At 44.6% G+C, this 24532-nt stretch overlaps 1 protein-coding gene across 4 annotated transcripts in view; it reads right to left on the bottom strand.

The window, feature by feature from the left end:
* The window catches only part of ANKFN1 (ankyrin repeat and fibronectin type III domain containing 1), a 216674-nt gene that overhangs the window by 6473 nt on the left and 185669 nt on the right, over positions 1 to 24532 (bottom strand). For all 4 annotated transcript variants that reach the window (XM_083489909.1, XM_083489912.1, XM_083489910.1 and 1 more), the window contains exons 15-19: positions 21690 to 21856; positions 20084 to 20231; positions 15851 to 16019; positions 7316 to 7482; positions 1249 to 1468 (exon numbers count right to left, since the gene is read on the bottom strand). In XM_083489909.1, coding sequence (XP_083346035.1) covers positions 1249 to 1468; positions 7316 to 7482; positions 15851 to 16019; positions 20084 to 20231; positions 21690 to 21856 — 871 coding nt within the window. The remainder of the gene's footprint in view (positions 1 to 1248; positions 1469 to 7315; positions 7483 to 15850; positions 16020 to 20083; positions 20232 to 21689; positions 21857 to 24532) is intronic.

Raw genomic sequence — 24532 nt, 5'->3', positions numbered from 1 at the left:
CTTAAGCTCTGAGCTGCAACATACTAGGAGACAAAGCAGAATTCTACTTCCAGGATGAAGAAGGCCAACACTGAGCTGGAAGTCAATAGTTGGCCCTGAGATTACTTAGCCATCTCCACAGGCATCTTGACATCTCTGTGGCAAGTTTTGCACTCCCGACCTGTATCATTTAGCAGAAGTCACCATGTGAAAAGTGCCCATCAGTTTCCTCATTCCCCCACATGGAATGGACAATCTCATTGTGTAATGGGCAGCATTTGTGTGAGGGACCCTAAAAAAATGGTACAGCTATGGCTGGTGTTGGTGCGTGATCTACATGACAGGTGTGTGGACTGGATCTCACTATTCTATCGCTGTGTTTGCAAATGGCTAAAAGCAGGCTTCCTCACTCTGCTTTTAGCCATTTGCCTGTGGCAAATAATAATAATAATAATAATAATAATAATAATAATAATAATAATAATTTTATTTATATCCCGCCCTCCCCAGCCAAAGCCGGGCTCAGAGCAGCTAACAACAGTAAAATAATGCAGCATTCTAAAATCAATTCATTATAAAATCAGTTCAAATCAAATTGATGGCAACCATTGGGCTAGAGTTCTCTGAAGAATTACCAAAGGAGGGGGGGTCAGGCTGTGCCTTGGCCAAAGGCCTGGTGGAACAGCTCTGTCTTGCAGGCCCTGCGGAAAGATGTCAAGTCCCGCAGGGCCCTAGTCTCTTGTGACAGAGCGTTCCACCAGATCGGAGCTACAGCCGAAAAAGCCCTGGCTCTGGTTGAGGCCAGCCTAACCGTGGGTTGAGGCCGTGGGACATACCAGGAGAGGCGGTCCCATAGGTACGAGAGTCCTAGGCCGTATAGGGCTTTAAAGGTTTAAACCAGCACCTTAAACCTGATCCTATACTCCAGCAGGGGCCAGTGCAGCTGGTATAGCACCGGGTGAATGTGATCCCGCGGCGAGGACCCTGTAAGGAGTCTCGCCGCAGCATTCTGCACCTGCTGGAGTTTCTGGGTCAGTCTCAAGGGCAGCCCCACGTAGAGCGAGTTACAATAATCCAGTCTGGAGGTGACCGTCGCGTGGATCACAGTGGCTAGGTCAGGGCGAGAGAGGTAAATATAAACACAGGCAACCTTATGGTTGGTGGGCAAGTCATAACCTATGATGCCCACATGCTTCTGAGTCAGAAGTGATGGAGAATTGTGCCCTGTTCTTGCCTAGACCGAAGGGGAGTAAAAAGCTTTTCCCTTACCGCTCAATACTTTTCTCCGGTGGGTCTCCATCTCTGGCGAGGGTGGCGGGGATGGAAGACAATCGAGGTGAGACGATGTTGAACTTATCTTCTTTTGGATGGGTTCTTCTGACAGATCCACAATCTTTGCTACCGGCAAGCCGGCAGGCGGCTGTCTGTACCGTGCGTATTGTAGTGCTTCATTGATCCATCTCATTTCACGCCAGATCTCATCGATTTGCTATGTGAAGAAGATGGTGCAGATATATATATATTTTAAAAAAACATTGGGTTTATGTATGACATGTTTAAATAGATACCTCATTGTTAATTACAAGAGAAGTGTAATGATGACTGGCAGTTCCTATAGCTTTAAAGGGGGTAAGGAAATCTGTCATTGATGTGGTTCAGCCTCCCCTGATCTCTGAGATGAATAGTCTTCTTGTACTCCCAGAATTATTGCTGTGCCTCAGCCATCAATTTTCTGACAGAGGGCGATTTTTGCCAACTTCTTCTGGCAAGAAAGGTACAGCTTTTCTTTCTTGCTGGGACTTGGCGAGAACAATTCCCAGTTCTCTAACATTCCCGATTCTTTACTACAGCCATGCCCAGTGTGGCTAGGGCAACCCAGTCAGATGGGTGGATATAAATAATAAAATTGTTGTTGTTGTTACTCATAGAATCATAGGGCTGGAAGGGACCCCAAGGGTCTTCTAATCCAACCCCCTGCTATGAAGGAATCTCAGCTAAAGCATCCATGACAGATGGCCACCCAACCTCTGCTTAGGGACCTCCAAGGAAGGAGAGTCCACCACCTTCTGAGGGAGACCGTTCCACAGTCAAACAGCTCTTCCTGCCAGAAGGTTTTTCTGTACGTTTAGTTGGAATCTCCTTTCTTTTAACTTGAGGCCATTGGTTCAAGTCCTACCCTCTAGAGCAGGAGAAAATAAGCCTGATCCATCTTTCATGCGCAGCCCTTAAGATATTTGAAGATGGCTATGATATCTCCTCTCAATCTCCTCTTTTTCAGCTCCTTCGACTGTTCCTCATAAGACTCGGTTTCCAGACCTTTGATCATCTTGGTTGCTTTCCTCTGCACACATTCCAAGCTTGTCAACATCCTTCCTAAATTGTGGTGCCCAGAACTGGACACAGTATTCCAGGTGTGGTCTGACCAAGGCAGAATAGAGTGGTACTATTACTTCCCTTGATCTGGACACTAGACTTCTGTGGACTATACTTCTTATGTCCTCTGCATCAGGGAAAGGGAACCCATGGCTTCTGAGCTGCTGTTAGACTACAACTCCCATCACCCCCAACCATTGGCTCTGCTGGCTAGTGTTTATGGGAGTTGTAGTCCAACAATTTATGGAGGGCCATAAGTCCCTTATCCCTGCTCTACCTTGTGCTGTCTTTGAAGAGTGCTCATAGGCTGCTACTATGGTAGAACACACAGACCTAGAAGGATGCTCTGCCGGGATAGAACTAATTGTCAGAAGGAAGCAAAATATGGACCATCAATTTTGTTAGGTGCCAAGTCACACTTTTTGGGGGGCGGGGCGGGTAGACGTGGAGAAGGGAGGGGTGGAGAAAAGATGTGCTTTCCTTCCTGAAAATATTTCCCCTTAAACTGTTTCCCTTCCTTATGAGGTTCCAGAAGGGGTCTCATAAGGGAGAAAGTACATTTGGAACCGATGGAGGGGGATCAATGTATTTGAGAGTTGAACTCTAGTGGGAAAACAGTGGGGTAAGGGAAAGGGTTAAGCATTCCGTTCCCTTTCTATTCTGCTTTCCCTCCTAAAGTGGGAACAAACCAACAAAATCTTTCACTGCCTGAACATAGTATATAAGTCAGTGCTCCCCCCCCACCAAAAAAAAAAAGGTTCCAGTACTCAGTAAGGGAGGGCTCTCATAGCCTGCCAGAACATTAGCTTCCTGGGTTTTAGGAAGGAAGCGTGAGGCTCTGATTTTTTTTTTGGCGGCGGGGGGGGGGGGGGAGAATACCACTTCATACTGGCGCATACCACCAGAAAAAAACCACACTGTGTGAGGTTAGGTCTTTTAAAGCCTCAAATACCTGGCCCTATATCCCTTACAGATCGAAATGTAAATGTAAATCAAAAATGTAGTATAAACACCAACAATTGGGAAACACTGGCCTGCGAGGGCTCCAACTGGAGAACAGCCTTGACCAAAGGTGTCATGGGCTTTGAAGACGCTCGAACTCAGGACGAAAGAGAGAAACGTGCGAAGAGGCAAACCCTCACCGTGATCAACTCCCGCCTGGAAACCTATGTCTCCACTGTGGAAGGATGTGTGGATCCAGAATTGGCCTCCACAGTCACTTACGGACTCATTGTTAAGACCGTGTTTATGGAAGACAATCTTACTTGGCTACGAGTGATCACCAAAGAAGAAGACAACAGATCACCTCCCCCACAAAGTTCTAACTCAAGAACGAGTAAGACTGTCCTGCAAATGGTACTATCTGTGTACCAGCATCATAGGAACACCACCAAATTATAACACCAAAGGGAAGAAATCAAGGAGAGATTCTTGGTAGCTGCTCAACCTTTCTGGATTTTCTAACCCCTCAGAGCCAAAATCAGAGCACATATTGGGATATGTGAAGTCCAGAAGACCAGTCGGGAGTGGCCAGAGGGAATGGCCATCCCTACAACCCCATAGTGGGCTGCTGTTTTGCAGGACAGCAGCTGTGTGAATGAACTGGCCCAGTGCTGAGCAAACACTTGCTTCGGTGATTAAGTGTGTGTGTCTGAGAGATAAATCATGGGGAGTTGACATCCTGTTTTGATGGGCATATTATTCGCAGTAACTCCTCCCAAGCCTGTTTGATTGTTACCCAGTCTGACCCAATATATTTAATGAAGCTTAAGTATGGACTCTTGTTTCTGTCACCGACACAGCTCTAAAGGAACATTATGCTAATAGCCCAGTCATACGAGCCATGCTTCTCGCAGAGTGCCTGACACATTACTGTACATATAAATTATAACTTAATTGCCATTTCAGCTCCAGATATTCAGCTTAGCTTGGGTCAATCCTGAAATACCCCTTTTCTCGCTGCCCAGCAGCCTGTTTCAGACACAACATACCTTATCTACGGCATATGATTTTTTACTTTCTGGTTTCTCTCCAGCTCCTATTTCAGAACAGCTTTTATGGACTCCCTTTGCTCTTTACAATGTTTGGTTTGTGTAGTGACTTCAGCACTGTCTCAGATCTAGGATCATACAAATGCTCTTGTGGTTTTGCGGTCGCCGCTGAAGATTGCGGTATGTGCTGGGCCAAAAGCCCCTCCCTCCCCCCCAAATAGGTGGAATACAGCTGGTTTTAGTTTGGGAAGGAACCTGACAAGTCTAATACACTGTCACAATAATTCGGTACAAAACACTGTGGTTTGAAGGGCTCTGCTACATTTTCATCCATTACGAACAATCACGAAACCTACAGCTTGAGTCACTGTCTTCTCTAAGAAGTGCTAGGCTGAGGCCACAACAGACCCCTTTGTTTGAATCCTTAACATTTTCTATTTCATTTTTTAAAAAAATTCTCAATGTCCCTATAAATCATGCTTTGCGAGAATTGTGACTCCTAACCTTCTACGGTACATACTCTCTCATTTTGTAATGATTGCAGGCACTTTTGGCCCGGGATTTGGTGTTTTCGTTTTGGTTTTTTGGAGCAATAACAAATTTACGCGCAGCCAGCTGCTCACCTCTCTTACATGCTGCTACGTTTTCTGAAATCGGGAGGAAAAATGGTGGCTGGCCACCACGAAATGAGTCTGTGGGACTGTAAACCTACTGGGATAGTTCAGGTTCATGGTTAGAGGGGGACTACGTATCTGTTGAAATGAGGGTGTTACTGGTGATGATTTGTGAACATGTGGATTTGGTATAATCAGATTCACATACACAAATTAAAAACGATTAAGACTTATGCTGAAGGTACGTGTGAGAGGTGGGCCAATGTTAAGCATCTGCGCCCAAGATCTGCACTTTTTGAAGTATTAACTTCAGCATTAAAAACGTAAGTGAATGAATGAATAAGGAAGGACTTGAAAATTGGGACAGGGCATAAAATTAGGCACAGCTGTCTCGGCTACTAGAAGCATCTGCTAATATAAATTATGCAAGAAACCCAAAAAAATCAAAAGGTTGGAAAATGGTGGTGAGATGTAGAGGACCACTTGTGTCCTAGGTTTTGTATCCTGAACTCTATTCCAGGAGTGGAATACTTGTCTCTCATCAGATGCTGTTGGCCTCCAAGTCCCATCATCTTGGACCACTGCCCATGCTGTCTTGGGATGATGGGAAATGGAGCTCAGCTATGTCTGGAGGACTGTAAGTTCTTTGCCTTCTTCAGTCCCAGAATTCTCTCGATTGTAATGGTAAACACAGAGAAGTATGGCAAAATTCAGAAGGATATTAGGAACCTGGAAAATTCTGGTGAATTCTAGGCATGTCTACTCAGAAGTTAGCCTCATTGAGTTCAATGGGGCTTACTCCCAGGAAAATGGGATTGCAGTCAAGGCGTGGGATCATATCCACAGGGTCATCCATACGCACAGCATTATACTGCTGCTAGAGTTTCTAGTCATAATTCGGTGATCCTCGTGCAAACCCTACAGTTGTAGAAACTGCCTAAATTGCACCAGTATTGTTCCAACAGGCCTTTATAGGAACTGATTGGAAAAGGCTAGTGTTGTGATGTTCTGTCTTGTTATTATATGTATTTTTACTAGCTCTTTTTATTAGGATCAGTTTAGTTAGTGTTCAGCTGCTTTTAAATGACTTTTCCTTTCTACGTTTCGAGCTTGTTCTGTTATATCTGTAAGCTGCATTGAGTCCCGGTCTGGGAAGACGGCGGGATACAGATAAACAAAGTGAAATAAAATAAAATAAATAAATAAACCATAGCCAGAGTAACCCAGTACGTTTATATCAAGTCCTAAGTGAAACTAAGGGCCAGTACACACTACCCCCATATGATACAGTGATTGAATTAGCAGCATTTCAGTTTGTGCTATTGTACTGGGAACTAGGCACTAGGTAAGGTTTGCAAATCAAACCACATTTCCCCTGCCTTCCACTAATTAACAAACCGAGAAGATTTCTGCCTAAGCTGCCACTGAACTGAATGGAAGCCATCTAAGAGCAAAGCACCGGTCCATTTTAAGGGTGCTGGGGGACACGTGGCGTAGCATCGGGGGGGCACAGGGGCAAAATTGTTAGGGGCATGGAATGTCAACACTCAGTGCTGCCTCAATGCAGCTGTGGGCTTCCGTTGCCCAGCTCTGTTGAAAACAGCTTTTCCATGCAAACCAGGAAGTGACATCTCCAGACAATGGAATGACTCTTTTTTCCTTATCTCTGCAGCTGTGATCTCCTGGATGACGTGGACACCATTAGGCAGCTAAATGCACATGTGTTCTCTCCCTACCTCCTGCTCTGTGTGGCTCCGGGCACTGGCAACCCACGCTACACCACTGCTGGGGGAGGACAGCTTCCTGGCGAACGGTGCTCCATACCTGATCTGTTTGCCTCCCACCCCACCACCTTCATGGGTCCCCCAAATCTCTTGCCTAACCCAGCTGCTGCTTCACATCACCTCACGGTAGGGCCGCCTCTGTCAAAAGAAACAGTTGTTGGCGGGGTGTGCATGTTTCATTGCAGACTGACAGTCGGAGTGGTGGTGGGGCCTTGTGACATTAAGAGAAGAAAGGCTACGACCCAGCCTAAATTGAGTTTTTTCTTTTGCTCATATTAGAGAGGTAGGGGTGGGAAATGGGATTTATAACCCAAACTGACACGCTTCTCTGCAACACTCCAGTATAACTGTCATATGATTTTATCCATGAAATTTCTCTCAGAAAGCAAGCAAGGGGAAAGCGGGGTGGGGTGGGAGGGAAGAGCTGCAGAGTGGCTATTTCATAAAACCCAAATTGTATTTTGACACTAAACGTCTTTATGCTGTGCCTTTGCCCAACAATTCTCCATTTAGGTTCCAAATTACAGCCCCTGCTAGAAATCACCTTTGACTAGTCGGAAAAACAGACGGTTACCTGTGTGTAATCTAGGACTTGCTGGTGTCTTTGTTTAGCTGCAGCGACTTCACTGTCTGAAATTGCTTCCCTTAGGGATTGCTGGGTGCTCAGAAAATCTAGCTCTATGACAGCGGAAAGGCGGCAATACAGACTAATAAATTTCTCCTTGTAACTGCAAAAATGAACTGTGGAGACAACAAAGCACAGAAGCAAGTGTGTTAGAAAGACACACACACACACACACACACACACACACACACACACACAGACAGACACACAGGCAGCTCTCAAAAGCCTCACCTTTCTGAGGATCTTGAAAGAAATAATTGTCATTGCTTGTGTTTATCCCAGAAAACAAGTGTTTTATATATCTATATCTATATTTAAAAGGTTATAATTCCAGAGGAGCAGCAGCGAAAGTTACAGAGAGTATTGTGGTACCTTGAAGTTTAAAAGATCTAATAGTGGACTAAGCTTTCACTATCTATCTATCTATCTATCTATCTATCTATCTATCTATCTATCTATCTATCATCTATCTATCTATCTAATCTATCTATCATCTATCATCTATCATCTATCATCTATCTATCTATATCTATCTATCTATCTATCTATCTATCTATCTATCTATCTATCATCTATCTATCATCTATCTATCATCTGTCTTTGGCTGTGTTAAATTTGTGCTTCTCTTGTGGGCTGTAACTTCTCCTCCAAAGATACACCTCTTTCCCAGGAAAATCATGGTAGCATTTGAAACAGATGTGTGGAAGTGTGGCACTATGAAGCCTCACTCCTGCAAGTGCTCCTTTAAGGCAGGGACAGAAAGCTTTTTTTTTACTCCTGTGGAAAGCACGTGGTGGCAGCGGCGGGTGGGTGGTCAGAAGCTGCTTGGTGCGTTGGAAGGAGCATGGCTCACATGGGGAGAAAGTATGCAGAGATGACTTTTGCTCTGCAAGCCACCCTCCATATCACCTTTGCAGGAGAGGGCAAATTCAGTAACATTTTGTAGTGGCTTTGGCACCCTGACTGGGCTGCGGCGAAGACCTCTGAGGGTTGCATATGACCAACAAGCAGCAGGTTAGCCACATGTGCTTGAAGGGGACCAAAGGTGCCAACCTGTGCCAGTGTCATCACATGTGTGCCATCACATTGCAACATCATGAGCAGCCAGGGTCTCCTTCCACAGCAGGAGGAGGATTAAGAATGGCCATGAAAACCATGCAGTGCTTGGCTCCATGTTCAGCTCCTCTGCCCTGTTTGTTTGAAACATTGGGGGCAGCCCTCCAACAAATTATTGAGGAGTCCCAACATAACTCGGCCCCCACGAGATGGCACCCCTGAAAGTGACAGCACATTTTCAGGTAGAGTGGTAGAGTGATCACCAGGTCTCAGGATTCAATCTCAGATTGAGATTGAATCCTGACAAGACAGAAGTATTGTTTCTGGGGGACAGGAGGCGGGCAGGTGTGGAGGATTCCCTGGTCCTGAATGGGGTAACTGTGCCCCTGAAGGACCAGGTGCGCAGCCTGGGAGTCATTTTGGACTCACAGCTGTCCATGGAGGCACAGGTCAAATCTGTGTCCAGGGCAGCTGTCTACCAGCTCCATCTGGTACGCAGGCTGAGACCCTACCTGCCCGCAGACTGTCTCGCTCTGGTTATCTCCCGCTTGGACTACTGCAATACGCTGTACGTGGGGCTACCTTTGAAGGTGACCCGGAAACTACAACTAATCCAGAATGCAGCAGCCAGACTGGTGACTGGGAGCGGCCGCCGAGACCATATAACACCGGTCTTGAAAGACCTACATTGGCTCCCAGTACGTTTCCGAGCACAATTCAAAGTGTTGGTGCTGACCTTTAAAGCCCTAAACGGCCTCGGTCCAGTATACCTGAAGGAGCGTCTCCACCCCCATCATTCAGCCCAGACACTGAGGTCCAGCACCGAGGGCCTTCTGGCGGTTCCCTCACTGCGAGAAGCCAAGTTACAGGGAACCAGGCAGAGGGCCTTCTCGGTCGTGGCGCCTTCCCTGTGGAACACCCTCCCACCAGATGTCAAAGAGAACAACAACTACCAGACTTTTAGAAGACATCTGATGGCAGCCCTGTTTAGGGAAGCTTTTAATGTTTGATGTACCACAGTATTTTAATATTCTTTTGGAAGCCGCCCAGAGTGGCTGGGGAAACCCAGCCAGATGGGTGGGGTATAAATAATATATTATTATTATTATTATTATTATTATTATTATTATTATTATTATTATTAGTGATGATGACCTGTATTTTCCCGTCTTAAGAACAGAGGAGAGACCGCTGGATGAGGCCAATGGCCCTTCTAGTCTAACATCCTGTTCTCACTGTGGCTGACCAGATGCCTGTGGGAAACTCATGAGCAGGATTTCAGCACATGAGCCCTTACTGTGGCTTCCAGCAATCAGTCTTGAGAAGCATTGCCACTTCCAGCCATGCAAGCAGAGCATAGCTGCACTGGCATCCTCATCATCCTCACAGTTAAAAGAAGAGCCCGCTCTTCAGAATTTGGTTTGTGTTTTTTTAAACTGCCCCCCCTGCATTCCGCTTGATGAAGAGTTCGAAAATATGCAGACTTTCATTACATCTACAGAAGCTGGCCCAATTAAAAATATCACCTTACCTATAATACTTGCCGATCGGAAGGTCGGCAGTTCGAATCCACTCAACAGAGTGAGCTCCTGTTGTGCAGTCCCAGCTCCTGCCAACCCATCAGTTCAAAAGCACACCAGTGCAAGTAGATAAATAGGTACCACTGTGACGGGAAGGTCAATGGTGTTTCTGTGCGCTCTGGTTTCCGTCACGGTGTCCTGTTGCTCCAGAAGCGGTTTAGTCATGCTGGCCACATGACCTGGAAAGCTGCCTGTGGACAAACGCCGGCTCCCTCGGCCTGAAAGCGAGATGAGCGCCACAACCCCATAGTCGCCTTTGACTGGACTTAACCATCCAGGGGTCCTTTACCTTTACCTAGTTTGGTATACCTTTCTGAAAAAAAGGATTTTGAATTCCGAATTCCCCCCACCCCTCATGGAACTGAAAAAGAAAGCCCAAGAATTGAATCAGAAGGACTTCCAGCCCCTCCTTCTTGTCCATGCTGCTTTTACCAGGTGTATATTCTTTCCCATGTAGGCAATCAAATTTTCTCTTAGCACATCACTAGTCAAACAGTATCCCTGTCTTCACAGAATAAAGCAAGGGTGTGTGTGTGTAATGCTAAGTTGGTTGCACAGAGGAAATAGCTGCATTTGCATGCCTCAAAAGTGACTTTTTGCATCAATTTTCCTTCCAGGCAATCAATACTGCAGTTGGATGGTTTATCAATGCTTTTGCAGGGAATGGGTTTATTTTTGCAGGAGCCATTGGCACTAGTTTTGCACTGCATGCTCATTCCCCATATTATCCAATTTTCACAGCATGCTGCAATGGCAGCAACATATATAAATGACTTTTTAAAAGGTGAACATGGAGGAAAACAGGGCAATCTGTGGGGATTATTAGCCTTATTAGGCAAATGTGTAAATCACGTGATAAGAGAAAGGGCTCAGTTGCATCAGAACTGCAGTTCTGGAAGGAGCAGCAGGGAACTTTCCTATTCCATCAGTGAAAGGATTTCTGCTTGTCTGACAGGACGTCCTCCCTCTCTCCCCCATGTACATGTCCCCAAGTCTGTCTCAGATGGTTGGGAGAACCCCTAGAAGAGATTTAAGGGGGTGCATGTGGACAGGGAGAGGCAGAGAACATTCCATTTCACAAGCAAAAATCCCTGCAATGATGGAAAGTTTGTCGTAGTTGCAACCAGGGTCACCAACACGCTCTGCTTATGAACTTCAACAAGACACCTGTCTGGCCAGATCTCTAACTCAGTGTGCGCAGTACGTTAACACTGATCCCTAACCCAAGGTGGCAATGCATGGAAAAACCGATGAATGCCCTCAATAATTGTTACTAATCTTACTGCCATATTCCGAGTGAACCCACTGAAATCAATGGACTTAAATGATTTAAATCAATTAATTTCAATGGTTCTGTTCTGAGTATGAAACCGGCTATGGCCCACAGAAATGCAATTAACTACCCTCACATTTCCTTGTTGCATTGTTTCAAAAGCCTGCCAAACCTATTTAACCAGAGATGGTGCGTAAAACCAACAAAGAGGTGCATGCTCTGGTTATCTTCTGCTTGGACTACTGCAATGTGCTCTACGTGGGACTACCTTTGAAGGTGACCCAGCAACTACAACTAATCCAGAATGTGGCAGACTGGTGACTGGGAGTGGCCGCTGAGACCATATAACACCGGTCCTGGAAGACCTACATTGGCTCCCAGTACGTTTCTGAGCACAATTCAAAGTGTTGGTGCTGACCTTTCAAGCCCTAAACGGCCTCGGCCCAGTATACCTGAAGGAGCATCTCCACCCCCATCGCTCAGTCCAGACACTGAGGTCCAGCACTGAGGGCCTTCTGGTGGTTCCCTTACTGCGAGAAGCAAAGTTACAGGGAACCAGGCAGGGGGCCTTCTCGGTAGTGGCGCCCGCCCTGTGGAACGCCCTCCCATCAGATGTCAAGGAAATAAGCAACTACTGTACCTCGGTTTAAGAACTGTCCTGTTTAAGAACGATTTGGTTTATGGACTCTGCAAAACTGGAAACAGTGTCCCAGTTTGCGAACTTTATCTCGGTCTAAGAATGGAATTCGAATGGTGGAAGGGCACTGGTGGCAGGAGGCCTCATTACGGAAAGCACACCTCGGTTTAAGAATGGTTTCGGTTTAATAACAGACTTCTGGAATGGATTGTGTTCATAAACCAAGGAACCACTATATCTGACTGTTTAAGGGAAGTTTTTAATGTTTGATGTTTTATCATGTTTTTAATCTTCTGTTGGGAGCCTCCCAGAGTGGCTGGGGAAACCCAGCCAGATGGGCGGGGTGTAAATAATATTATATGATGATGATGACGACGACGATGATGATGATGATGATGATATGGGAGTATTTGCCCCTTGGGAACCAAAGACTCTCCCAAGCCCCTTTCGGTTCTGTGAAAATCTGTGGTCCATCACTAGCATTAAAATGTTTGGAGACACAAACTTTTCATATCTCTTTCTGAACATTGCATATGGTAGGAAATCAAACCAATCTGTTTTGCAAAGAGATCACTAGCAGGATGATCTCAGCCTACAACTCAAAGGAGAATAGTCCTGACTCTTTCTGCTCCCCTCCCAAATGTCTAGCTCCTGCAGTGGTCCAGGGAGCAAGCAGCATGTGGTCTGGCAGCTCACACCAGACGTGTGGCACCATTAGTGAAATTGCAGCTGCCGCTGCAGCTTCTAGCCACTGTGGTTGGAAGCCAGGCCGTTAATGTTACTGTAACAAATGTTGCTTCAACATTGCCTTTTGCGGTTTTGCAATTACAGATTCAGTAGCCGCCAACTAATAGGGAGTGGAAGCTTCTAATATTCTGGAGGTGAATCACAGCCATTTTATAGGCACTGGGGAGAAATGTGCAATAAATCAGACAGAAAATGGCCTCCGCTCTAGGGCACAAGATCGGTTGCTTTTTGTTGGAAAAGTAAAATTGGGCTTTTATTGGAATTCTCCCTGCAGTACTACAAAGCAACAACACCATAAATTCACCGCATTGAGAGACAAATGAGCAAAGTCTGCTGAATCCTCATTGTGTACAGCAAACTACTTTGCCATCTCCATTGCTGCCCTAATCTACAATCGACATTAAAAAAGTTTGTGATCTTGCCATGCTTGATCTGTTTCTAACATGCAGACTTGGGTCCCCTTTAAGGGAACAAAAAAGATGCTAGTTCTCTGTGTTACAGACCCTCCAAGTGTGCTTATATTCCAGGGATAGTTCTGGATTTACAGAAGCCAAGGAGAAGACATCTGAGGGTAGCCCTGTATAGGGAAGTCAGATGGGTGGGGTATAAATAATAAAATGATGATGAAGGAATAAGACGTCCCTATTTTCATTGGAGAAATGTTGGAGGGTATGGTATTAAATACTGGAAAAATATGTTGAAATGTAAGGCTGAACTCATAATTTTTGAATATCTGACGCTACCAACAATGTTGATTCATAGTTGCTGGTCACAGAAGGCGTATGGTGATCGTGGGAGATTAGCCTGGCAAATTTGGCCTGTGCATTAGTCATACCCCAAGAGCTGTGGTATGTAAGAGATGCAACCACCTTGCCCAGAAACGAGCTTTATGAATGACTCATAAAAGAGAGCTGGCAAAGAAAGAACACATTATTCTGGGAATGGCTGAATCTTCCTATAAGTTTATATCACTTAGTGTGTGTATGAGGGTTATAACAGTCTTACAACTTCATGTTCCTATAGCTTAGTTAGATAAACTATTGCCTAAAAACAAAGGAATGAACTGTCATTTCCATATTTGGGGGGAAAAGGTCACCCCGAAACCAATAAATCAATTTTTGTATATGTAACTGTATAATGTATTATGTAATAGGCACAGCCTGGACAGGAAAAATAGAGGTTGCAATTTTTGAAAAACTTGTACAATGTACATCACTTCTTATTGCTTAGAATAAATTGAGGTTGCAGTTTGTCTTTGTCTCTGCTGCAAGCACCATAGAGTTCCCACATCACTTTGATTGTGCATTCTGTGCACTGATTACTTCTTGTTATCTGGTCTATGGAGGCCTGTTGCTTCCAGTGATTCTTCAATACAACACATTACAGCTGTCTAGGAAGTTCCAGACAGCTGTAAAAGTTCTAAACAGTTCCACAAAGTTTTTCAAAAGTGCTAATATACTTATGTAGTAATGTTACATACATGCCGATTCAAACTTTTCATTTCAGGGTGACCCTTTTTCACAACTGAGAACAATTAGTCCCTTCTACAAGGTTTCTGAGCAAAAATTCATCCCTTTACATTATAGGAAATCCTTCTTGAAAAAGTTATAAACCTATTGTGTATGCGTGTGTTTATAGATATGGGATAGCTTAAGGGTAAAAAGACCCCTGGATGGTTAAGTCCAGTCAAAGGCGACTATGGGGTGCGGTGCTCATCTTGCTTTTCAGGCTGAGGGAGCCGGCGTTTGTCCACAGACAGCTTTCCGGGTCATGTGGCCAGCATGACTAAACCGCTTCTGGCGCAACAGAACACCGTGACAGAAGCCAGAGTGCACAGAAACACTGTTTACCTTCCCGCTGCAGCAGTACCGATTTATCTGCTTGCACTGGCATGCTTTCGAACTGCTAGATTGGCAGGAGCTGGGACAGAGCAACGGGAGCTCATCCCATTGCAGGGATTCAAACTGCTGACCTTGCGATTGGCAAGCCCAAGAGGCTCGGTGGTTTAAACCACAGCGCCACCCGTGTCCCTTATACCTATGGAAACATGCATGAAAGATGACTGTTACTTGTAAGGAGGGGGAATGGATGATAGGGTGATGGTGACAATTCAGTCTCAGTGGCAGAGGGGTTTAACTGCGTGCAAACAAGCAGCACTGTATAGCCACATTGCGCATCATGCGCAATGCTATCACGATATTTGCATGGTCTGTTTCATGAATATCTTGGTAGTTTGCTGCTTGAAATCTGCCCATGCTTTTCCTAGTACTGGATCTGTTGGAGAGAAGATTAAGGAAGCTTTTGTTGAACCAAATCAACCATCTGGCTCTGTATGTTTTCCCCTGACAGTGGCTGATACGGAATGCTTCCTGGCATTTCAGCAGCAAGGGCTACCAACCAGAAGACTGTGCTTGCTGGTGCACATTCCCAGACCCTTATGGTATGAGAGAAGCCACCAGCTCTCTGTGGCACTCCAGATGTTACTGGACTTCAGCTCCTGTCAGACCAAACCATCATCATTAGGGATGATGGAAGTTGTAGCTCACCAACCTCTGGAGAGTCACACCTCTGTTCTAACAGCTGTGAGGTCTTCTTGCATCCCATGAACGGCGTGTAAAACTCGGGATTATGTGCACTCACACTTATCCTACTGACCGTCAATACTGCTTGCACAACAGTTGTCCGATTTCAAAGGGACTAAGTCTGGATCTGGCCGGATAACAATAAATAAATTCTAACACCAAGCTCAGTTCCGTAATCAAATTGGTAGTGGAGAGGCAGTCGGAGATGGGTGATCCACCTTCCTCGACCATATTTTGAAATCAAAAGCCCTGCTAAGTCAGCTTTGAATCGTTTTGCTTTTGCCGAATGCCGCCTGAATGCCCATTTCAATATTTGCTATTCTTCATGCCTATAACCAAAGGGCCGTGTTGTTGCTCGATAGCTTGTGGACTGACTGGCTTCTACATTCCTGTAGTTATGACTAGAGCATGTAACCTGGTAGCTACGCTCCTTCTATTACTTGTCTGTAGTCGGAGAGAAAAAGTGTTGTTGCCAAGAAATCATCACGTGATCTATTGGCTGGGACGGGGGGGGGGGGAGGCGAGGGGCTGGAGGGGAACAGATACAACTTTGTGATTTTATTATAAGGCGACTGGGTTAATATTTCTAGGTGAAGCAAGGTAGTATACCGAGTTCAAACATCTGAAGAGGGAGGTTAAGGAATCCTGAGTGCGGGGTGTAAGGGTTATTCTGTCCTGGGGCAGTGCAGACGTCGTCTGAGGCAGGGAGTAGGAGAAGAAAGGACACATTGTGACCCAGTTCCAACACCTCCTGTGTATACAGACGGAAGAGCTTAGCCTGCAGAGGAACACGCACAGAGAAGAAATGGGGGTGGGCGCGGGGGGGGGGGGAGAAAGGGGAGGCGAGAGTTACAGCATCGTACTTATATAAACAACCCCCAAAATTGTATAAAACATTAGCGCAAAGTTGCACAGCATCAAAATATAGGGGTTTTTTTTGTAAAAGAGAAATGGGGGGGGGGAATATATACCTGTATATGTATATATACACACACACGTGTTTGTGTGTCTATATATATATATATATATATATATATATATATATATATAGGGGGGGAGAGAGGGAGAGAGAGAGAAAGGCCATGTGTGTGTTAATTTTGCTTCATAAAATAAAGATTTAATGCTCCAACGTTCCACATTAAAAGACACACACGTACGCACAACACAACCCCTTGCCTCCCCCCAGAAAATAACATTTATGTTTCTTATTAGCCAGAAAACGATCACACTCCATGAGCTTTTCAAGATTATGATTGTATAATTATGTGAAAACATGAAAATGAATTCAATTAAAAACCTTTAACATTCAATTTAGGAGCTGGTTAGCAAAACTATGCAGATCTCCCCCACTCCCTCCTTTTTTTCTTTTTCTTTTTGGCTGGCTTCCTCCCTTCCCCTCCCCATTTTCTCCCTGCAGCCTGTCACCAAATGGGGCAATGAAAAAGATTTAACAAGCCGCACTGAGAAAAATGAAAATGAAATAAGTATCAAACAGCAAGAGGCATATGTTTGATTAAAATCGACTTTGATGCTAAATGGAGGCGTCGAATCAGCTAGGACCATTATCTAAGCTTGTCATCTCTCCCCCATTTCAGGATATCAGTCCTTTGTGTAGGGGTGTGTATGTGTGTCAGGCTCACCAACTCTATTTTGCTGAGGTCTCTACAGCCCCTCAAATGTCCACTGGGACAAGGCTCAGCCCCGCAATCTTGAGGGAGCAGAAGAGGCCTGGTGGGAAGTCACCTCAGGCTGCGTGACCATCTCCTAGTGCTGTGAAACCTGGAAGGAAGTTGTTCTGGGGCAGTAGAGCACTGGGAGATATTGCGTGGACCAGCATGCACTGGTGTACGAATTTTGCATTTTTGGAGACTATGGCCATCTTTGGCCAAACAAACACTCCGATTTGGAAGCTATGGTAGAAGATCGAGATTTCTATTCTATTCTATTCTATTCTATTCTATTCTATTCTATTCTATTCTATTCTATTCTATTCTATTCTATTCTATTCTATTAAATTAAGTTATGTGAATCAGCACTACAAGAAAGAAGTGTGGTAGTAACGTACATGGTCTGTGTTTCCTAAATCAGCTTCAGCTCAGGGGAATGGATTTTAGGTGATATAGCTACCAATAAACCATGCTTGGATGATCACATCTCAGTTTATTAAGCAGAGATATGCCTGAGCTTTTTATTTGCCTGAGAATGTGGCTCCTTTGTTCCTCCTGTTGCTACGAGCTGCAATAAAATGGGGGAAGCCTCTAATTAACCAGAGTTTCTCATTCCATCTGAACCAAGAAGCTATGGTTATGGCTTCAGAACAAGTCAAGCTATTGAACCAATGTTTTAAGTTTGTTCGTTTAATATCCTGGTTTGTTCTGAACCCGGTAACCACAGTTTCCCAAGTTTGAACAGAACAGGAAACTGTGGTTTAATTGGAAGCTTCCTGGTTTAATTGTGGCTTTGTGCACCAGCAAATATGATTTATGATTGTTGGGAGTCTGTGTGTGTGTGTGCGTGCGCGCACACACACACACACACACACACACACATTCATCCGAGGTTGTCTCACTTTTTTATTTCTTTTAATATATATCAAACAAGACTAACAAAATATTCAAAGAAAGAAAGAACTTGAATTGTTGAATCGTTGGAATACATTTTATCCAGAAAAATCTTAGCATGCTTGAACTAAATCCTGGCTCACTCCTTTTGGATCAAGGATTGATCCATATAGCCTCCAAAATATGTCAGAATATGGTAGCATTCTATTACTGTGTTTTATTTATTTGTAAATTTCAACCATACCTAGTTCCAGCCCACCAACAGGCTTTCATGGTGGCATACAAACTTAAAACTACAACACAAAAGGATAAAACACAAAGAGAAACATCTGCAACAACATTAAAAATCAAGAAATAACAGCTGCCAATTATAAAACAATCGGCCATCATCTGCCCATGTAGAAACTTTTTTGGTTTTGGAAAATGTCTTCATTCAAGCTTTTTTTTTTGGGGGGGGGGGAGAAGAACTGCCTAGGAAAGTCCAGCAGCTCTGAAGAAACCATCAAGAATGTGTCTTTGCAGGATCTAGCTATTTGAGCTTGCTATGTGGGTAAGTACAGGCAAACAAGAGCTTTGATTTACTGGAAAGACTATGATGGGCATAAAAGAGGTGGCACATTTAAAGTATGCTGGGTATAAGTCAGAGAGCCTGGCTTACTTAAGCAGCAAACTGACATTACACATTTTAACATTCACATGTACGCATGTAAAGGGAAAGGAGCCCTGGATTGTTAAGTCCGGTCAAATTCAACTATGGGGTACGGCACTCATCTCCGCTTTCAGGCCGAGGGACCCGGCGTTTGTCTGCAGACAGCTTTTCTGGGTCGTGTGCCCAGCATGACTAAACCACTTATGGTGCAATGGAACACCATTTACCTTCCCACCGCAGTGGTACCTATCTATCTTGGTACCTGCTTGGCAGGGGGTTGGACTCGATGGCCCTTGTGGTCTCTTCCAACTCTATGATTCTATGATTCTATCTACTTGTGTTGGTATGCTTTCGAACTGCTAGGTTGGCAGGAGCTGGGACAAAGCAATGGGAGCTCACCCCGTTGCATGGATTTGAACTGCCAACCTTATGATCGGCAAGCCCAAGAGGCACGGTGGTTTTGACCACAGTGCCACTCGTGTCCCGCCCTGTATGCATGTAGATCTGATCAGTGCATGGAGGTCAGGAGTGGTGCCAGCAGAGGCAAATAATGGATTTTATTGAACTACTGAGAACTGCTTTGGGATTTTTTTATTTTTAATGGAAAATGGCAGGAGACAATTTAACTAAAATTAAATCAAATTCCTCCACTGATTTACCACACATCTTGTGTTGTCTGCAAAGGGTTTACCGGGCCTCCATTGATACTTAAACAACTTTCTCATAATTCTTTTCTATGACAAAAATGGGTGGATGTCACTAGACTGGAAATGTTCCCGATTCAGGAGACTGTGACCTGTACCACTGAAAATGACTGCATCAGGATGCTTGCAGTCAGCTCTTGTGGGTTGAATAGGGGTGTGTGGTGAGAGAATCATATCATAGCTAGATCATATAGCCAAATCTTTATTGCTGCATGTGAGCACCGAGCACAGCACTGCAAAGGTCCACAGAGTTACCTGTTAGCATTGGCCCAGTGAAATGCTCCTCCACACTTAAGACTTTTGGACTTGGGTGCACAAAGAAGCAGTCGCACCATTGTGTCACCTGTCCTTACCGTCAAACTACGTTTCACACACTTTCAGGGGTGTACAAGACGCAGCTGTAACAGGACTTTGCCTCCCTATGGCAGGCCATTTCATTTACATGGCACTGATTATTGTCCTGCCTGGTAGTGATGTACCGTGTCAGGGTTCTGCTGTGGATTCAGACCCCACTGCAACTCCGAGCATCCTTTTTTGAAAACATGGCGATGGCAACGCAGCCATGATGTCTGTAATGGACCCAGAATTGGCCTCCACAGTCACTTACGGACTCACTGTTAAACTGTGTTTATGGAAGACAATCTTACTTGGCTACGAGTGATCGAAGAAGAAGAAGAAGAAGAAGAAGAAGAAGAAGAAGGGAACCCTCATCCATTCAGCCTCTTGTGGACTAAATGAAACCCACCCTTCCCATATAGGCCACACACTGCAGGCAAACAAACATGACCTTCAACCAGCCCTGGATTGTATGGTTCTGAAACAAAATGGCAATGATAAGCAATAATATATTTACAATTCAAGGTGTGAGGAAGAGTGTGGTGTTCAAATTCATCCACAAATCGAAAGTGTCACAAACAATGCATCGTACCTGTCGTAGAGGAAGACTGATCTGTTTCAGGAGAGCTTTCACTGCCATCTGGAGCTCCACGAACAGTTGAGTTGGACACTCTGCGGAATGATCCATATTTTCCATAGATTCCGAGCCAGAAAGACTTTGGATCCATTCCCACTCCTCTCTGTATACGGAGTGAAGTTTAAAATTAGAAATACAACAAAAGTTCACTGCACAAGGAAGAATTTACTGTACGTATGTTTGGGCTCTGTTGAAGTTTTCGTTCTCAGATAGTAAAAAGATTTCTAAACTTATAACAGGCCCTATTGCTTGTGGTTAAAAAAAGGGCCAACTTTCTGATTTCATTCTCGTTGAGTGCACATATCAAGCCGGAGACTTCTTTACCAAGGTCTTAATAATAATAATAAAAAAGCCTTTGAAACATTTCAGCTTTCTTTGACAAGAGGGCTGTTCCATGTTTCTATAATCTTTTCGCACACACGCCTTGGGCTACGGTGGCATTTTTCCAGGGGTCTCCGTTTTCTCATCAGGCGTTTGATTTCTAGCACTGAACATAGCCAGCGAAAACTGCTTGAATTTTGGTAGGCACATTTCATGCCCAGTCCCCCTCCTTATGCATGGGCAAGGAGGCAGCCTTGCCTGTGATTGTATGGAGAGAAGGCAGGTTGAGGTACACATCTGGTCATTTTCCATGCAGAGTTTGGATTTGATACCCCACTTTATCACTACCCGAAGGAGTCTCAAAGCGGCTAACATTCTCCTTTCTCTTCCTCCCCCACAACAAACACTCTGTGAGGTGAGTGGGGCTGAGAGACTTCAGAGAAGTGTGACTGGCCCAAGGTCACCCAGCAGCTGCAGGTGGAGGAGCGGAGTCGCGAACCCGGTTCACCAGATTATAAGACTACCGCTCTTAACCACTACACCACACTGGCTCTCCATGTTTCTGAGCCTGCACTTATTGATGGGCGAGTGGGAAGGAGGCATGCCAAAGTCGTGGGTGGGCTCACTGGGTGCCTAAGAGCTCAGCATCTTCCTTCCAGACCCATTTGTGGCTTTGCTTACCACCCCGCCCCCTCTGATCACAGTGAAGGACTATCCAGTCATTGGGGGAGACCAGTTGAACAAAATAACACAACACGATGGCCAATAACAATGGCACTAAACACTATTGATAGACTAATACAAACGATCAGAAATTGCAGCCAAAGTCTCTAAATCTTCTTCACCAGTCGCGGTGGAATAATTCAAAAGTTTGAGATATACATAATCTGTCACCAAATATTGCCGGAACAGACTTTCCGGATAACCAATCTGTTTCGTTCAATGCTTCACTGGTCAATCTTGATCAATTCTTCATCAGCCAGACTTGTAAGAATTAATATGATAAGGATGCAGTGCAATTTCTTAACAAGCATATTCTGATCCAGAGCATATTTTCTACAGTGTTTATATTTACTTACGTGTAAGATTGGTTTGTTAAGAAGTTGAACTGCATCCTTCTCATGTTAATTCTTACAAGCATTGAACGAAACAGATCGGCAAATCCTAGGCGCTGAGGTTTTACCCACAGCGCCACCTGCGTCCCAAACACTAGGTAGGGTGGAAATATTCTTTCACTTACCTGGACACATTGCTGTTGTCTCGGATTTTAACATGGCAAAGAATGTTGGGCAGCTTTTGCAGCACCAGGACTTTTATCTGGTCCACTGAGCTGCAGAGTTTCAGGTAGCCTAAATAGAGGCCAGGAGCCAGGCGCTGTTGGCTCCTCCTGTGATAGGAAAGAGTGTCCTGTTGGAGAAGAAGAAGACAGAGAGAGAGGAAGAGACCCTCCTTCAGCATTGGCCTAGATAAACTTTTTGGAATTGCTCCCCTAGAAAAGGATTTTTTAATAATAATATTTTATTTGTTTTTTCCCATATAGAAAGTTACATTTGTTACTCAGCAATTATATTCCAATTCAACGAAACTAGTGGCATCCCACTCACCCAGCATCCATGTTTATAACCCAAATCACATACGATTGCGTTTTAAGGTCCCGTCTTACCCCATTTCATCCCCACTAAAATGTTTCATAATATATTCTGCTGTTTTCTTACATTTTGAACCCCGCTGTGGTCTTTGCATATGGGAAATAGCTTTTCATATAGAGATTCATTTAAGAGATTCTAAATTTGTATCTTTTATCAGTGCTGTCAATTTTGTCATTTTCCATAGAAAACGGGTTAAAAAAACAGATGATTATATTGCAGGAAGAGTGTGTATGTGTATAGTGGTACCTCGGTTTTCGAATGTAATCCGTTCCGGAATACCATTCGGGTTCTGAAGTGTTTGAAAACCGAAAACTCAAAACCAACAGCTAGGCCTCAGGGTATTGCATTCAGCAGAAGCTGCGTGGCATGTTCGACTTCCGAGGCGTGTTCAAAAACTGAAGCATTTACTTCCGGGTTTATGGCGTTTGAAAACCGAAAAGTATGTCAACGGAGACTTCGAAAACCAAGGTACCACTGTATTTGGATATATATATATATATATATATATATATATATATATATATATATCCCTGCCTCTTGGGTTCCACTTTCCCTCCAGTCACTGACTTTGGTACTGCAGCTACAGATATACACTTTTTGCTGTTGTTGCTGAAAGATCCATTGAAGTAAGTTCTCAAAATTAAGCGTGGAAAGGCTTGTGTATTTAAAAGTAATTTTTGGTGGAACTGCTATTGACAGTATTAGAGGAAAAATAACATGTGGAGGAGAGGGGCCTCCATGTGTTCAAGGGTGTGTGGAGATCAGGGGCGGGGCCAACGAATTGCAATCCCAAGCCCTATAAATCTGTTGATTTGTAGACTAATGTTTGAGTGTCCTCTGCACAAAGGTGTCCATCTTCCACCGATTGTGTTTTTTTTTTTTGGGGGGGGAGCATCAGCTGATGCAGCAGAAGGAATCTGCCGGCGCATTCACAATGGCTTCTTGTCAGCTTTGAGCCATGTATTTAGAACTGGAAATGATCCTAGACCTGTTGAGTTAAGTGCCTAGCTCTAAATGAATGAGAAAAGCATTCTAATTAATACATGGAAGATCCAGCACTAATTAGTCTCCCACCCCACCGCTTCAGCGTTAGGATGGAAGCCAGTTGCAGACAATCCCACAGTAGTGTCCAATTAGCTCAGCTGCCAGGTACAGAAACTCATGGCTAAGAGTGTCTTTTTCATCCTTGCTAATGTTCTCTGTTCTCCTCAAGCGTATAAACTAGTCCCTCGATATTTGCTAAGGTTGACAGGAGGGGGCCAACAGGAGAAAACTGGAAATGCCACCAAAATTTGCTTTGAGCACAATTTCGGAGGTGAATTTGGAGGGCCCTGCTGAGGTTAAGTATCTGAAGGAATAAAAAAATTCCTTCCAGTAGCACCTTAAAGACCAACTAAGTTAGTTCTTGGTATGAGCTTTCGTGTGCATGCACACTTCTTCAGATACACTGAAACAGAAGTTGCCAGATCCTTCTATATAGTGAGAAGGTGGGGAGGGGTATTATTCAGAAGGGTGGTGGGAATGGGAGATTGGCAGATAGCTGAGATGAGCCTGTTGACGACTCTTAACGACTGCAATAGGTCTTACAGAAAAAGGCAATGGGTGAGAAGGTGAGAAATGGCTTAGTCATGTATAATGAGATAAGAATCCAATGTCTCTGTTCAGACCAGGTCTCTCCATGGTTTTAAGTTTGGTAATGAGTTGCAATTCAGCAGCTTCTGTTTCCAGTCTATTTCTGAAATTCCTTTGTAGTAAAACAGCTACTTTGAGATCTTGTATAGAATGTCCTGGGAGACTGAAGTGTTCTCCTACTGGTTTCTCTGTTTTGTGATTCTTGATGTCAGATTTATGTCCGTTTATTCTTTGGCGTAAGGTTTGGCCTGTTTGTCCAATATAGAGAGCTGAGTCCTTCAGCCACTACCAAGAAGGCCCTCTGCCTGGTTCCCTGTAACTTGGCCTCTCGCAGTGAGGGAACCGCCAGAAGGCCCTCGGTGCTGGACCTCAGGGTCTGGGCAGAACGATGAGGGTGGAGACGCTCCTTCAGGTATACTGGATCGAGGCCGTTTAGGGCTTTAAAGGTCACTAAAGTGTACTACCCAGGCTACCCTTTGGCTCTCCTCTGCAGGAAGGGTTGTCTAGAAAGGCTTTCAGCTCAGGGTGGGATCTTGCTCGGCCAATGATAGCCTTTACTGGCTCTTTACCGAATGTCTGATGTTGACTTCGCTCTGGTGTCAAGATGACCCTAGCAACATTTCCCAGAGGGACAGGGCAATTCTCCACACGCCCGAGTTGCCAGCAGATGTTTGCCTCAAACAATATAAAGAAGCGATCTTTTTGAAAGTCTCACTGAAAGTTTGCACAATTTCTCAGGGGCTTCTCGTACATATTTATGGAGTTTATGACTACAAACCGATTGGCATCTCAATATTGGCAA

Source organism: Podarcis liolepis, assembly GCF_965112155.1.
Source record: "Podarcis liolepis genome assembly, chromosome: 2".
Lineage (NCBI taxonomy): Eukaryota > Metazoa > Chordata > Lepidosauria > Squamata > Lacertidae > Podarcis > Podarcis liolepis.
This window is presented reverse-complemented; position numbering and strand designations above follow the sequence as displayed.